Raw genomic sequence first — 15,882 nt, forward strand, 5'->3', positions numbered from 1 at the left:
AGGAAACCTTTTGAGGGCATAGAACATGAGGTTCTTACACCTCACAGTAGTTATAGCCCACTCTTTTGTACTACTATACATCCTTCTTCCTTAATTCCAACAGCTGTAATTACTTCAAGAAGTGTGTTAAATGTAGGAAAGAGTATAGGATCAGTGATGGTGTTCACAGGAGGATAGCTGGGGAGAGCAATTAAATCCCAGTGATGTTTAGACTTCAAATATGATGACAATCATAGCAAAACTTAAGGCACAGGAACTTGTAACCAGCGAATTTTGCCTTTCCTCAGGTTTTATGTCAACATGGCAAACAGAAATGTTTTTGTTCTGTGATGACTTAAAATAAATGTTTTATGAAATGTTTTCTGTGAGCTTTTTTGTCAGAGCTCACCCAGGTTTCCTCTCTGTATTCATCTATCTCAGTCAGGCATTTTGAGTTCTGTGGACCCTTAAAGCACTAAGTATCATATTCACCATAAAAGGATGGTCAACAAGTATAACCCTCAAGACTGAAAGTTCTAGTAAGTATTCAGTTATCTGGGTATCAGGTTTTTGCCATGTGTGCAGGCTGATTTGTACAAAAGCTTCAAGCAGAGATTAAAAAAAGAAGAAAAAAAAAAAGCTAGAGAGGAATAATCACAATGGGTAATGGGGTAAATGGAAAGCCCTCACAGTAGCCTAAGACAGAAACAATGAAGTTTAAAAATAAGTGAAACCCAACAAGCCATTTGATAGCATGGCCTCTGGCACATTAGAACTTGAAAACCCAAGAGTTGCCTTTCAAATAACTCCCCTCTCCAAACATGGAAAAACAATCTCTATCCTTGGTGTCCAAGGTACTATATTTACTCACTAGCAAGAGCCAAGTCCAAATGTATATGACAATGAGAACAAAGGCACAAAAAGCACATGAGAGCAGCACATTTAATAAAACAATCCAGGCAAGGTCCTAATCCAGCAAGGTGTCTCAGAATGAACCTTCACTCTTGCCTTAGAGAGCCTTACAAACTTATTATGCATTTCCCCTTTCTCCAGCCTACTCAGACATGTTCTGGTCTGCTCAAGCTCACACTTAGGCAGGTCCATTTGGTGTCTATGGAACATGCTTTATGGGACTGTAACTGTCTCAGCTGAAATGACTAAGTCCCTGATTCCAGGAGACCCATACTTTAATAACCCATCCTGCTCAGGCCTGCCTCCTCCTTCAAAGCAATCTAATCTCTGTGCTTTATCTTCAAGAAAATATCAGTTGTATACAGTATTAAACACAATACTTACTGTCAGGGAGGCACTCCCAACAGGAAAGAGAAGCAAGCACATAATTATCTCTAGTCTTCTCCAGGCTTCCTAGCTCAGCTTCCAAAAAGAAGACTTACTGGGCAGGCTGATCTTCACTCAGAGTGTTTTTGGTGCCATTCTCTTTTCCTTTTCTCCCTAGCACTGATCTGATTTGTATCAAGATGCCCAATCCAAAGTAAAGCAAAGGAAGCATCAGTCCATCCAGTGTCTCTGAGCAGTTCTAAGCCTCTCATATCCTTGCTCTTTGATGGCATCAACAGAAGAGCTTCCAGCATCCAGGCACCAGGCTCCCATCTTCACACTGCAAACAAAATGTTCGTTGTTGTAAGACAGAGCATTTGATTTTTTAAGATCTCTGAACATTCACTGCCCAAAATATGTACCTGGAAATCTGATCCCATATTCAAACTAGACTGTTACTACAGTAAATGTGGGCATGGGTTCAAAAGCCTGTGAGGGACTGCCCTGCCAGGTTATAAAGTCTCTGTATCAAAAGGGAGTTCATAAACAAGAGACAAACCCCCAAATCTTTTAGTTCTACTTTTCTAAGTGAAACTACCACTGATGTGAACTTAACGTTCTTTCACACTCTAACAAAGTGCACAAGTTGTTCTGCACTAAGGGAGGAAAAATTATGAAAATTAAAGGTCAAACTCTTCTCATCTACTGCAACACAGGACCTGGAGAAAGGCTCCTGTATTCATTAGAGTTACTTCAATTTACATTGAAGAACACAGAGTGGACTTGGAAAAGTCTATTTTTAAATCCTCTCCTCATCATCAGATGAAAGACTGATGGGAGTATTTTACAGACAAGCTGCTTGGTTCAGCACTTTTAGAAGCTTTAAGGAATGCAATCAGATTGTAAAAACTTATGAGAGACTGATGATAGTCCTCAGCTATTTTGACAAGAGCCTTGAGATCGTCCATGTGAAAGTGATGAAATTCTGCTTTAAATTAGAAAATTAAGAATTTTATGTGTGTGACCTACGCAGAAGTTTTGTGTGAAGGAGTTCTCAGATTGCTTTAACAGTGTATCAGAACTAAATGCCGAAAAAAATGATTGTACTTCAAGCTCCTAAAAGTGCTCAGACTTCTTGTTTTACTTGCAGCGACAGGACTTTTAAAGTAGAATGATTATAGGGTTTGAAAGGTTTCTTGTGCAACTGAAAATCTAGATACTTAACCTAAGAAAACAAACCACAACTTTACCCAGATTCCAGTACACAGATACAAATCCCTGGCTGTGTAAATTAACCTAACTCCCTCCAAATCCTAACGTATCAGACAAATTAGCAGAAGGATTACCATAAAGTAAACCCAACTAATTTCAACAATTCAAGTTTTCTTAGACCAGTATGAGTTAGCAAATTATTAAAATACAGGTTCAGCTGAGAAATTAACAGGGATTGATGTCACATCTCAGAATCTACTCACGTGGATTCTGATGGAACAACGTCTGGATACAAAACAACCCAGGATCAGAACTGAAAATGTTCCAAAACAGGCAAAAAAATTCAAATAACCTTTAACTGTGCTCTCCCCTTCCATAGACCTCATCCACCTGTGTTATATCCCTGGCTCCACTGTTTCCCGGACTGTCTCTGAGCAGCCAGCACAGTTCCGGTTTGCTCTCTTGTGGCCAACGTTAGAGCTACAATTGTCCTGGTACTGCTCCGTTCCAGGGACCTCTGTGAGTGGTCTTTCTAAAGCTCGGCAGGTTTCCTCAGATTACAGTCCCTTACATGACTCAGATTTGAACACACAACCAGGTTGTTGTTGTTGAACATGTTACCGAGCACGAGCTGAGGTACAGAACCGCAGCAAAGAATGGGAACCCGGCACTGCTGAGCCTCAAAGGCAACACCAGTCCTACCCTGTAGCTCTCACATCTGTGAAGTCATCTGACACAAATGGATGGGCCACAGCCTGAAAAGAGATCTTGGAGACTCGTGGTGTTTTCAGAAGGATGGCCTCACATTTTCAGTGTGCTTTTAAAAGCCGCCTTTCAGAGCTTGCGCTTGGTTATTTGAGGAAACCGTTTGGGCCGTGTGTTTGCTAACAGGTGACAGCACCTTCAAACACTTTCTGGCACTGGAGACTGTTTTGTAACTGTTTACACTGGTTGTTGGGCAATTTGTGCTATTTTATATATTTTTAAAGATGCCAGATGCTGAAAAGGTGAGGCCTTTAAAAGACTGAAGTATTCCTTGATCCTTTATTAACATTGCATCAGGCATCGTTAATCTCAAAAAAGGTAGTTTTATGGCAGTAAAAAGAAAAATAGTTCAGAACACCAGAGCTGGCACAAGAGCACAGACACAAGCAGATTGACCAGAGAGGTATCCAGCACGACTGTAATTTCAGGAGTGATCTTGCTACAGGAATCCATTCATTTTAAAAAGGACTTATCACAAGCCCATTCCATATCAGTAGAAGAATCACCAATTTGTGGTAAGACCAGAAGCTGAAAACATTCCACATTTGCTATTATGCCTCAAGACCATTATCAGCACTCTTCTGAAGAAATCAATAAAACTGAGTGATGGGTTTTTGATTAATAAACATTAACTGCTTTTATTACTGAACATAAGAAGCATAATCATTACAGACATTATACTTTGACTACTGGGTTACTTGATCATCAACCTTTGTAACATATCAACAGCAAATAAAACACTCGGGCAGCAGAGGGTTGGGAGTTACTCAGATTAAACAAGTTACTCAACAGAACAAGAGTGACAAACTACAAAGCACACTGAACAATATCACCAGAACTGCTTTGTGTGACCCAGATATGTGTATTTCCTCTAGAATTTGAAGGACAAGCCTCAGAACCACTCCAGCCCCGGGGCAACAATTTCCCAGCAGCTTCAGTTCTTCTGCTTTTTGGGAGTGCCAGAATCACACAAGCACTGGTGCATTGCAGAGAAAAAAGGATCAGCTCCCTGACCTGTCCCATCACACAGTCTCACACACAGCCATGGTCATGCAAGGCTGGAGGCACAAGTGTGTGGTTGCAGGTGGAGGGAAGAGCAAGGCTGACCTTTTCTGAAGATGTAACTGCAGTTTCTCTTTCTGTTAAAGGCAAATAAGCAAAGTTACTGTATTGTCAAATATTCTTATGGCCAAATTGTCTTTTTTCATGCTTCTACTAGGAGCCAAAATCTTTATTCTCCCTAAGCCGCTGTCAAAAATTTCAGTCAACATCACAGACATTCCAACCAAGCTCGTGGATACCACCAAAACAAGGTATAATCTTGCCACAAGCTCTAGGAATTATCAAAATATATAATACGTATGCTTATGTGAGCCACAAAGCAGCAAAAGTCAACACTCCTACATCACTTATGAAAGTAGCAAATATTTTCAAATAATTGATCAAGATTTGAACTATATTTGCACTGCAGTTTTGGCACAAGGACTTGGGATAGATATCTCATAAAATCCTACAACTGAGCTATCGGTAGCAGTCTGTAAGTTTGGAATTACTCTTGAGTGTTTAGAATAATTATACAACAATGTTTAAAAAGAAGGGATAAAAATGAGACAAAAACCCCAACTGGAATGTTCCTGCATTAGCTACCTTGATAAAGTCTTACCCAAAACTCCCCACTGATATCCCCTGGTACTCATTAACAAATCTATAATCTATTTTGTGTGCAAATCAGCAGACTTCTGATTTCCTGAGATATGCATTCATTCACCAGTTGATTTAGTGATTAGAACATGTAATTCTTTTCATAAGTAAGCCAATTTCTTAACTTAATTTTTTACTCCTCATTGGTGCGATGGGAAGATATTTTCAAAACCTTCTGGTCACAGTAATTGGCTCCTGATACCATTTCTCAACCTAAATTTATTTAGGATAGTGAATCATGATAATAGTATTTGTCCTGCTATTGTTGCCCTGTCACTTAAACTTGTCCCATGATGTGTTTATAAAGACAGGAAGAGAGATGCATCACTGTGGAGATGCATCACTGTGATAGAGTGAAAGAGGCAGAGAAATGTTAAGGCCATCCTAGGCCTGAAACATCCACCTTGTACAATAATAAAATCATGTGTCTGGTTTGGGTTGGAAGGGAGCTTAAAGATCATCTCCTTCCAACCTCCTTGCCATGGGCAGGGACACCTCCCACTAGACAGGTTGCTCAGAACTTCATCCAGCCTGGCCTTGAACACTGCCAGGGATGGGGCACCCACAGCTTCTCTGGGCAACCTGTGCCAGTGTCTCACCACCCTCAAAGGGAAGATTTCCTCCTAATATCCACTCTAAATCTGCCCTCTGTCAGTGTGAAGCCATTCCCCTTGTCCTGTCACTACACGCCCACGTAAAAAGTCCCTCTCCGTCTTCCTTGTAGGAACATATAATAATGATGAACATAATGAAACATATGATGCTAATATCTGTAAATAATATATCATTCATATCTCCCCTGGAATACCTTTAAGCAAACCGCCTAAAGGTGTTCGAGAGGCGGGATCAGCCCGGGGTCACACCGCACCGAGCCGTTCCTTTCCTTTTCCGGGTGTTCCCTCGCACTCCACAAGGGACACAGTTTCCAAGCCTCATTCCACACATCTTTCCCACATTCGGCCTGTCCCGATGCCCTCACGGACAGCGGTGTGACACGACTCCCGTGGATTTCTGTCCCGACCGGGGGGAAACGCCCGCTTGGGGGGGGGCCCGCGAGGCGCCTCAGGGATCCCGCCAGCGGCGCGCGCCGCCGCGCGTGCTCGGGCGCGCCCGCTGATTGGTGTTCTGCGCGGCCCCGCCTCCGCGCACGCGCTGTGTCGGGACCGGCCGCGGCCGCCGGGGCTCGGAGCGCGTGGGGCTGTCGCCGCTGTCGCCGCTGTCGCCGCTGTCGCCGCTGTCGCCGCTGTCGCCGCTGTCGCCGCTGTCGCCGCTGTCGCCGCTGCCGGGTGTGAGCGCCCCGTGCCCGCCGGGGGGATGTCGGGCCGCCTGACGCGGCAGGAGGACGGGGAGAGCGCGGCGCTGCGCCACAGGGAGGAGCTGAGCCGGCAGGTGAGCCCTGTCCTGCGGGGGCCGGACCGGTCACCCCGGGTGCGAGCAGCCTGAGGGAGAGGGCGGGGGCTGCCGGGGGCCGGGGATCCTGTGCCAGGGGTGTGCTGTCGGGCCTCGGGAGCGCCCCGCGTGTAGCCAGCCCGTGTCGCCTCGCTGGAAGCTTCTCGGGTTGTCACGTTGGGTCCTTCTGCTCCGAGCGGAGATCGAAGTGTCGGGTGAGGCGCAGTGAGGGTTTTCTCATAGAATCACAGAATCTCGTGAGTTGGAGGGATCCCACAAGGATCATCAGAGTCCAACTCCTGGCCCTGCACAGGACCATCCCCAGGAGTCACACCATGTGCCCGAGAGTATCGTCCAGACACTCTTTGAATTCTGTCAGGCTTGGGGCTGTGCCCACTGCCCTGGGGAGCCTGTTCAGTGCCCAACCACCCTCTGGGGGAAGAATCTCTTTCTAATGTCCATCTGAACCTCCCCTGACACAGGTTCAGGCCATTCCCTCGGGTCCTGTCACTGGTCCCCACAGAGCAGAACTAAGTGTCTGCCCCTCCTCTTCCCCTCCCGAGGAAGTTGTAGCTGCAGTGGGGTCTCCCCTATGTCTCCTCCAGGCTGAACAGACCAAGTGCCCTCAGCTGCTTCTCATATGGCTTCCCCATATGGCTTCTCTGTAGTACCAACTTCATCCTTATCTGCCCAAAAAGTCCCAAGGGATTCCAGCCGCAGAAGTTGGTGCTCCTATGAATTCACTCCCTCTTCTCTGGTGCCCACTATGGAATCTATCAAGCCCCATGAAACTGCTTTCCCTCAAAAAAAAGCTCATTGCAGCCTTCCAGTATCTGAAGGGGCTTACAAGGGAAGCCGGAGAGGGGCTCTCCATCAGGAGCTGTAGTGATAGGACAAGAAGTAGTGGGTACAAATGGAAAGAGGGAAACTCTAGGTTAGATATTAGGAAGAAATTCCTTACTGTGAGGGTAGTGAGACACTGGCACAGGCTGCCCACGGAGGCTGTGGTTGGCACAACCCTGGTGTGTTCAAAACCAAGTTGGACAGGGCTCTGAGCAACCTGGCCTAGTGGGGAGTGTCCCTGCCCATAGCAGGTTTTTGATGTCCATTCCAACCCCTTAACATTCTATGATTCTGTGAAAAAATGACTTCTATATGGCCATAATGTATAGAGCCAGTGGTGTTTTTGATTGCCTGGGAAGCTACAAAGCTGGGACATAACAGAGCTGCAGGTTGATGGTTTAGTCCTTAGCTAAGGATGGCAGTGCTGTTTTGCCTGTTGGTGTAGCTGCTGGAGAAGTGGTACTTTCAGTGTGCCATATTCAGTTTGGGTAACATCCCAGGAAGCAGTAGCTTCCTGCTGTGCCACCAATTCCAGGAGACACAAAGGAAAAAACCCTCAAACTGTATAGTTTGCTTCTAACAAAAAACCGTTGTGTCCTCTGACCAGATTTTGTTCCAGTTTTTGGCTTTTATCACAGTCCTTCTTATTGCTTTTTGCCATTCAGAGCTGTCATAAAAGAAAATGGGAAAACCTGCCACATCTGTCAGTGCAGCATAGAATGGAAAATCCCACTAAGGAAGTTAATGCAAAAATCCAGAGCAAGAGAAAGGCTCCCATTGCTCTTAATACAGTTTTAGTGTATTTGGATTTTCATTAATTTAATTTTGAATCTGGAGCATACCTGTGATTATAAAGTGTATTCTTGATATTATGCTAAATTTGTTTTCTAAAGTTATTTGATGTTGTATTAGTTGTGTACATGTTTTCTCCTGAGGGAGAAAAATGTGCTCTCTGATAATAAATAGCTACAGGTACTCTGGCTTCCCAGTAACGATTGCTTTTGGGGGGAGGAGAAATACCAGTGCATGCAAGATAACCTGTTTCTAGAGCAGTTACTTTAAGTATTTAATTTTTATATTTACTTTGTCTTCAGTGGTCCATTTGGAGAACAGCAGCTATATATGCATGTAGCTGTCTGAAAATATCGGTAAGAATGTTCACCACTAGCATTATAACACGGTGGTTTATTTTTAATAATTAAAGTGCATCTTTCATCTTTCAGATTAAAGAGCAGAAGGTTGTAGTAGATGAGCTTTCTAATTTGAAGAAGAACAGGGTAAGTATTTACAAATTTGCTTTTGACTGGTTTATTTTAGAGGAGAAATAAGCATAGAGACAAGAGGGGAAACAAAACCAGAGCATGCTGTCTTTAATTTGTTTTAATACAGATTTTAATACACATGTGGTCTGCTGTCCTCACAATAACTTGTCCTGCAAATGATTTGGTTCTGTACCCTTGTGCAGTATCTGAGTTATTTCAGTGAGATGTTGGAGTCGATCAGAAGACTTTGTGAGGTATTCTTACTTTTTCTGTGCACGTGTTTAAATTAGAAAAGAGAAATGCAGAATAGTCATGGGTTGATCCTTAAATGTTTTTGATGGTACAACATTAGAATGTTGGTGTTGTTAGGGCACAACTTGTACTTCTGGCATTAAAGTGAAGGCTTATCTTGGTAGACCCACACCAGCTTCTGCTGCAGTGTGGTTCACAGCCTGTTGCTGTGACTTAATTGGTTTTGTTTTGCAGAAACAAACCACTTAAAGCGTGGTTTTTGTTTTGCAGAGAGTTTATAAGCAGCAACCCAACAGCAACATATTCTTCCTTGTGGACCGAACAGAAACGCTGTCTCAATGCAAAAGTGAGTTTGCAGTGTAAAAGTAAATCAAATGATTGAATATTTAAAAGCTGTATATTAAAATGAAAACCTGACAGCTGTATGTCAAAAACAAACTAAACTTCAGACACCTGCTTGTTTTTCTGGACTGGACAAATGTGAAAATGTTTTCACTTGATATGGATGTGATAGAAGAGCAAGTGCTGAAGATAAAGATGGAAAACATCTGCTCCACAGAGGAGTCATTATTATCAGTGCCCTTTGGGCAGCTGTATAGCACTGTGTCCCTTAAAAAAAATTTAAAATTGCACAGGATGAGGAGAAAGAAAATAACAAGTTTAAACTGGAGGTTAAGTTAGAAATCTTTAGTTGAAAGAATGGGTCTGTGGGATTATGAAGAAAGGAGAATGGATAATAGAGGTGATGGTGGAAGAAACATTAGATATTTACAAAATTAGAAGTATAAATTTTATTTTCTGTATTGAACAATTGCTACTTTCATTTTCTTTCCTTTGATTTGGATTAATAGTGTTGACATTTTAATCAACAATCCCCTTTTCTTTCTACAAATATATAAGTCATACTGATAGGATAGGCAATACTTGGCCTATGGTAACATGGTTTTCTTTGGGAGAAAAAAATTATCAACTTTGTGTAATTAAGAGGAATAAGCTACAGTGGGCTATAGAAATGATGGTGTACAAACACAGCACTTTGGTTAATTAGCATTTCATTGAACAAGTGGCTGGAATTACTTATTTCTTAAATAGAAACTTTTCTGTTTATGAAACTGATTATTTGTATAATGCTCTCTTACACAGATACATTAGATGAATTAAAGAAGGCACAGCAGGAGATGGAAAATTCAGAAAAAGCTAAAATGAAGAAATAGTTCATGTGAATCCCAAGTCACAATGTGTGGTATTTGTTGTGTTGTTACTTTGTGTGGCCAACGTGCTATTCCTGATTTCCTCAGCGAAGACACACTCCACCGTCTGAGAAGAAGAGGACCAGACAGTAGCCAGCAGTTGATGAAAACTGTGTCAGATCTCTCTTACAAATGTCTGTTTTCTGGCCATGTACTTCACTTGAGGGGACTGGTGACTCCTCAGCCTCTAGAAGATGCCAATAACAATGTTTTTCTTTGGAATGGAGAAGTTTTCAATGGAGTGCATGTAGGAGATCTAGACAATGACACTCAAGTAATGTTTCATCATCTCACATTATGCAGGAGTGAAGAGGACATTTTGTCACTCTTTTCATCACTCCAGGGTCCCTGGTCTTTTATTTATTACCAAGCATCTAGACACAGTTTGTGGTTTGGTAGAGATTATTTTGGTCGTCGTAGTTTGCTTTGGCAGTTCAGTCCTGAGGCTGACAGTGCTTTCTGTCTCACATCTGTAAGTGGTTATTCTGAACCAGGCAACCAATGGCAAGAGGTCCCAGCATCTGGAATTTTCAAAATTGATCTCAAAGCTTGTGCAGCAACTAAGTCTTTGTCTTTAACATTGTTTCCATGGAAGTACTGGTACACAGAGAAAGCAGCAGAAGAAACGTTCATTAATGTTCTTGACCAAGTGTCAAAAGATTTGCCAAGCCACATACATCTTGTGATGAATGAATCAAAGCTATGTCTCAGAGCACCAGTTATCCCCTTAAATACATCCATTTCTGAAGCTTCAGGTGAATGTCCAGGCACTAATAGTAGCAACATCATCCATGTGGCTTCTGTAGAAACCCTCCAAGGATTTCTCGCAGAGGAACACAAGAAAAAATTGGTGTGTCAGTTTATTGATGTTTTAAATGAAGCAGTCAAGAGACGAGTTTTATGTCTCTTTAGAGATCAAGATCAGGAAACCAGAGAAGTTCCAAGCTTGTCTCATAAGAAAGCACATGTTGCAGTGCTCTTTTCTGGTGGCATTGATTCTATGGTTATTGCAGCCCTTGCTGATAAACATGTGCCTTTGGAGGAGCCAATTGATCTTCTCAACGTAGCTTTCATGATGAAAGAACAAGCTAAGCACAAGGGTACCACTAAAAGACATCCCAACCGTGAAGTACAGCTTGATTTGCTTTGTCCTCAAGAAACCTGCCAAGATCTTCGTGCTAAAAGTGATGCTCATTTATCTTGCTTTGATGTTCCTGACAGAATCACTGGTAGGGCAGGACTGAAGGAATTAGAAGCCATTAACCCTTCAAGAACCTGGAACTTTGTGGAAATTAATGTTACACTAGAGGAATTGAAAAAGATGAGGAAACAGCGCATTAATCACTTAATCTATCCGCTGGACACAGTCTTGGATGACAGCATTGGCTGTGCAATTTGGTTTGCTTCCAGAGGGGAGGGTTTTATTAGTAGCCAAGGAGAACTGAAACCATATAAAAGTCCTGCAAAGGTACTGATTTTTTTGTTTGTTTATTTTCTGTCTTATGTTTGTAAAACATAAGTTATGACTTACGAACGTAAAAACAGTTCTGTTGATTCAGAAATCAGGTGGTACCTTTGCTATTCATAAGGTTTCTGAAATTCAGTGACAGAATGTAGAATAGTTCTGTAATTATAATCTTTTTGTAATTCTGGAGTTAAAAACTGCATTCAGTTCTTTTGTCATGTGATGTGTATGGCTTTCCAGAGAACTTGGATAAGCAACAACATGACTAGGAAAAAATAATAACCATCATCTATAATTTTCAGTGTTTCAGTTCCAATAGTGGGTAACAGCTATTCAGTCCAAACTGTGTTAATAAATTTAGAGATGTTAGTGAATTATTAAGTAATATTGTTTTGTGCCAGCATCCCACCACTTGTCAAAATATCTTCTTATTTAGGCATGCTCTTGATGTGATAAAGTAGCAAATAGCATAGGCAGAAAAGATCTTGGCATCTTTTGTCATTAGAGTCTGAATGACAGAAATACAAAAACTAGCTCTTTCCTTTTTGTAACTTATCTTCATGTATGTAGTATGAAGTAAAATATTTTTGGTAACTAGGTGATTTTCTGGGGAATTTGATTCTGATTTCTCACTTCCCTATTTCTGATGATTTTCGGAGGGAAGAATGAACTGTTTAATTTCAGGAATTTACAAGCCAACCACCACCTCTGCTTTTTGAGGCTCCTGTTACTTTTCTAATAACTGCTAGATCCTAAAACCATAAGAAATCCACCATCAACAGAAACCCCAACAAACACAATAGTTTGCTTAAAAACTACTACTGTAGAACACAGTTGATATAGTTGGCAGATTTACTTAAGGATGTGCATCTCAGATTTGCAAAACATACAAATTCATCCTAGGTCCAGAATATGTTGAAATGGGTCATGGGTTAATAAAACATAAAGCAAAAGTGTCATTTTCCCATCAGTTATGTACAGCTGTGTTGGTAAAAATTGAGTTGACCACTAACTGGTATCAGATTAGTAAAACACACTTGACTGTTTGTTAAAAGACTTCCACTTTTATAGTGAATTGCTGTTGAAGGCACAACAAGGGGCCAGATGTGGTAGTTGTTTTTGTACTTACTGAAGAGACAGAACATTATGAGCCATTTTTATTTAGTGTAATGCAATGTACTTACCCAGTATCTGGTAAATTAATCTGGGTGTACATTCAGATAGCTATTTAGAATATATGACATGATCTTTGGAAACAAATTTTTTTTATAAAGGCTGGTGTTTAACAAATGCTGTTTATTGTAATAGAAACTAACAAAGACATTCTTCAAAGATACTGGGTGTATTTGTGGTGCATAGGACGTTATTTTGATGTTTTTTCTTTGGATCAGTAGAAATGTTTGTGTGTACTTTTAGGTCTGATTGTGAGCCTATTGCAAGTTTCCAGTGTGATTTTTATTGGAAGTTGTTTCAGACTTTGTAAATGTGTAAGGCAGGTCCCACTGTGATAAGTAATACCTTTAGAGGATGCCTATTAAAATGAATATCCTTAAGATGTAGTTAAACATTTAAGGTTGTTACATATTAACTTGCCCAGATACTAAGGTTTGTTGTATCCTGTTTCCTTAGGTTGTGCTTACAGGAATTGGAGCAGATGAACAGCTTGCTGGGTATTCTCGACATCGTGTTTGCTTCAAGAAATACGGCTTAGAGGGTCTGAATAAAGAACTTGAAATGGAGTTAGGTCGCATTTCTTCCAGAAATCTGGGTAGAGATGACAGGATTATCGGTGATCACGGAAAAGAAGCCAGGTATTATTGTTTTAACATGAAGCAAAACTGGTTTTGCAGGTTAGATGCAGTTTCTAACACTCCAACAAAAAGCTTAATTGAAACTTCTGTGTGTTTTAGTCTCTAGTTCTGTTGCAATTTTGCTAACGTGGTGTATTGTGCTGTGGAGTTTTTTGGTTTTGTTTTTAAAAAGGTAGCCTGTAGTGCTGTGGAAGGGTTTCTTAAGGAAATTTAGTAACTTGACTTCCATCCAGAAGTTTTAAGAAGCAGCAAAAGATTAAACAGGAGAAATCAAGTACGGTTTATCATTTTAAGTGGAAGAGTCTTGTGCACAACTTTGAGGTGTTCTTGTGTGGTCATTTAGGGATTGATTTTGGAGAATGACAACATAATGTAAAAGCTGGGTATTCTTGTCCATGCCATGACAATATCCACTGTGTTTCCTGGTGTTAAGTCTGAATAGTTAAAAAATCCTTTTATTTGTGTTTACTTCCTCCATGCTACCACAAACTTGCAAAAAATTCCCTAGTTGTTGTCCAGTAGCAGAGGCCACTCAGGTGCATGAAAGGTTTTTTCCTGTGATCTTAGTGCCAGTGTTTTTCCAAATCTGTTCTTAGTTGCACATTTTCAGTGTAGCACAAGAGCAGTTGCAGTGGTGGACAGGCAATGCTGTTAATCCTGCATGGGATTAGGTACGAATGCCTGGAATTCAGAAAGGTGTCAGAATTTGTTGTGTAAATATTTTTGTTTTGAAGTTACAGTGTAGCTTCACACAGTAGTTTTAAATACTTAGGAGTTATTTTGAGAAGTGTTACTTAAAGATTTGTCTTGCCCTTCCGTTGTAGTTTCTGATGTTCTTCGTGATTTTTCTTCTGTATAAACACACCATTTCTGATCCTTGTTTTTACTGTTCTCTTTGGTTGACTTTTGAAAACTTCCAGGCTTCTGAGTGTAAAATGATATATTATGAGGTTTCTTTCTCCAGGACAGTGTAACTGCTTTGGAGAACTGTCTCAGTACTGTTATACTAAGATTTAAGGTACATCTATAGTTAGGAATTGATACAGACTCTGAAATCTTTGCATGTGGTAAAAGGGAAAACCAAAACCACTCGTATGAAATTTTTAAAGGGTCTTTCCCCACGTGTATCTTTCTTTCAGGTTTCCTTTTCTTGATGAAGATGTTGTTTCATTCCTCAATTCTCTGCCTGTCTCAGAAAAAGCTGACTTGACTCTACCTCGAGGAATTGGTGAGAAACTGCTCCTGCGCCTTGCAGCCCAGGAGTTGGGCCTCACAGCCTCCACTGTTCTGCCAAAAAGGGCCCTACAGTTTGGATCTCGGATTGCAAAACTAGAGAGCCACAGGGAAAAAGCATCTGACACCTGCAGCAGGCTGAAGTTATTTTCAGTAGGTGAATTATAGAACTACATCCTGAGATATATCTAGTCTATTTGCAAATGCAGTAAATCTTTGGAGTTTTCTTGGGATGTTTGGTCTGGTTTTTTACGCACTTGGACATTATTATTATTAATCATCAAGCTAATACATGTAGATGTGTACTTTTACTAGAGACTCACTATGAATTCACCCCTGGAGGGAAGGGAATACTGGGCTTTGGGGAAGAGGAAATAGCCAGAAGTTGCCTTTCCCACCCTTCCAGTGTTGCCAAAACGTTGAGTCTGTCCAATTTGTCACATATATTGAATTCAGTACATTGCTTCGTGGTAGAACAGGGCTAGTCCTGCAGCTGTGCTTTAGAAGAAGGTTTGGGTTATGGTTGTGGAAGGGAGGGCATGGTGAGGAGCTGGCCTGGGTTGCCAGAGCCAAAAAGAGCTGAGGGTCTGGGGTCTTGTCAGCTCTTGGGAGATTTGCTCTCCAGGCATCATCAGACATCAGAAAACAGACATCACACACATCCCCTGGGTGTTTTGGGGCCATCCTGTACAACCTCCCAGAACTGTGGCCAGTTCTGCAGGGATGGGTTGGTTGGCAGTCCCCAGCCTGGGGCTCCCTATGTTCCCAGAGAAACTGGGAAGTTCCCTCCAGGCTCTTCTTAGTCCATTGTTGACTCCCTAGCTTGCTCTGTCTCTTTTTAGCTTTAGCTCTGCCACTTTTGCTTTTAATTGTGTCCTTCAATGAAGATCTCTTTTAAACAAATCAAAAAAAGGTCTCCCTTGAAAAAAAAAAAAAGGCACTCTGGGTGGGTATGTGGATGCAATCATGGGGTTGAAATAGCAATATGAATGGACTGCCTCTGAAGAAAAGCTTGAGTTAGCTTGTCTTTCTAATTGTGTATGGAAGGATTGCATTGTGATTAGCTTTACTGAACTTCTCTATTAAAAACAAAGAAGAGAAATCTAAAAGGCACTATCTCTATACTCCGAAGTTTTAATTTTGTGTAAGAAAGAACAGGCTTCTTACACCAGCAGCAGAAAATTAGGTACTGCTGAAATTCAGTTGCACTGGCACAGCAAACACATTGGGATCTGTTTGAAGATCTGTGCAGTCAACTGTTCTCTGCAATCATGGAAGTGAGGATTTTTTTTAACATGTAATGTCAATTATAAACTTTATATGAATTATATATTATATTGATAAGTTATCATATATTATAAATATATGAATTTATTATAAGTTATGAAGTGTAAACAATGGAGGTATTTTCATTTGTGTAAGTTCCTATTTATTAGAAAGTG

At 41.3% G+C, this 15,882-nt stretch overlaps 2 protein-coding genes across 3 annotated transcripts; both read left to right on the forward strand.

Annotated features, from left to right (window-relative positions):
• Window positions 1–6,072: 6,072 nt before the first annotated feature.
• On the forward strand, window positions 6,073–9,960 carry ASDURF (ASNSD1 upstream open reading frame). Of its 2 annotated transcripts, XM_064660458.1 has the most exons (5): window positions 6,073–6,155; window positions 6,219–6,324; window positions 8,391–8,444; window positions 8,952–9,027; window positions 9,825–9,960. In XM_064660458.1, the coding sequence occupies exons 2-5, from the start codon at window positions 6,250–6,252 to the stop codon at window positions 9,893–9,895; spliced, it is 276 nt and encodes a 91-aa protein (XP_064516528.1). In that variant the 5' UTR covers window positions 6,073–6,155; window positions 6,219–6,249; the 3' UTR covers window positions 9,896–9,960. The 2 variants fall into 2 exon arrangements, with proteins under 2 accessions (XP_064516528.1, XP_064516526.1); XM_064660456.1 differs by lacking the exon at window positions 6,073–6,155 and having other exon boundaries at window positions 6,163–6,324.
• Window positions 9,918–14,673, forward strand: ASNSD1 (asparagine synthetase domain containing 1). The gene is made up of 3 exons (XM_064660449.1): window positions 9,918–11,399; window positions 13,026–13,207; window positions 14,347–14,673. The coding sequence occupies exons 1-3, from the start codon at window positions 9,918–9,920 to the stop codon at window positions 14,606–14,608; spliced, it is 1,926 nt and encodes a 641-aa protein (XP_064516519.1). The 3' UTR covers window positions 14,609–14,673.
• Window positions 14,674–15,882: the final 1,209 nt, after the last annotated feature.

The sequence above is a fragment of the Pseudopipra pipra genome, chromosome 7, assembly GCF_036250125.1.
Source record: "Pseudopipra pipra isolate bDixPip1 chromosome 7, bDixPip1.hap1, whole genome shotgun sequence".
NCBI classification, from domain to species: Eukaryota; Metazoa; Chordata; class Aves; order Passeriformes; family Pipridae; genus Pseudopipra; species Pseudopipra pipra.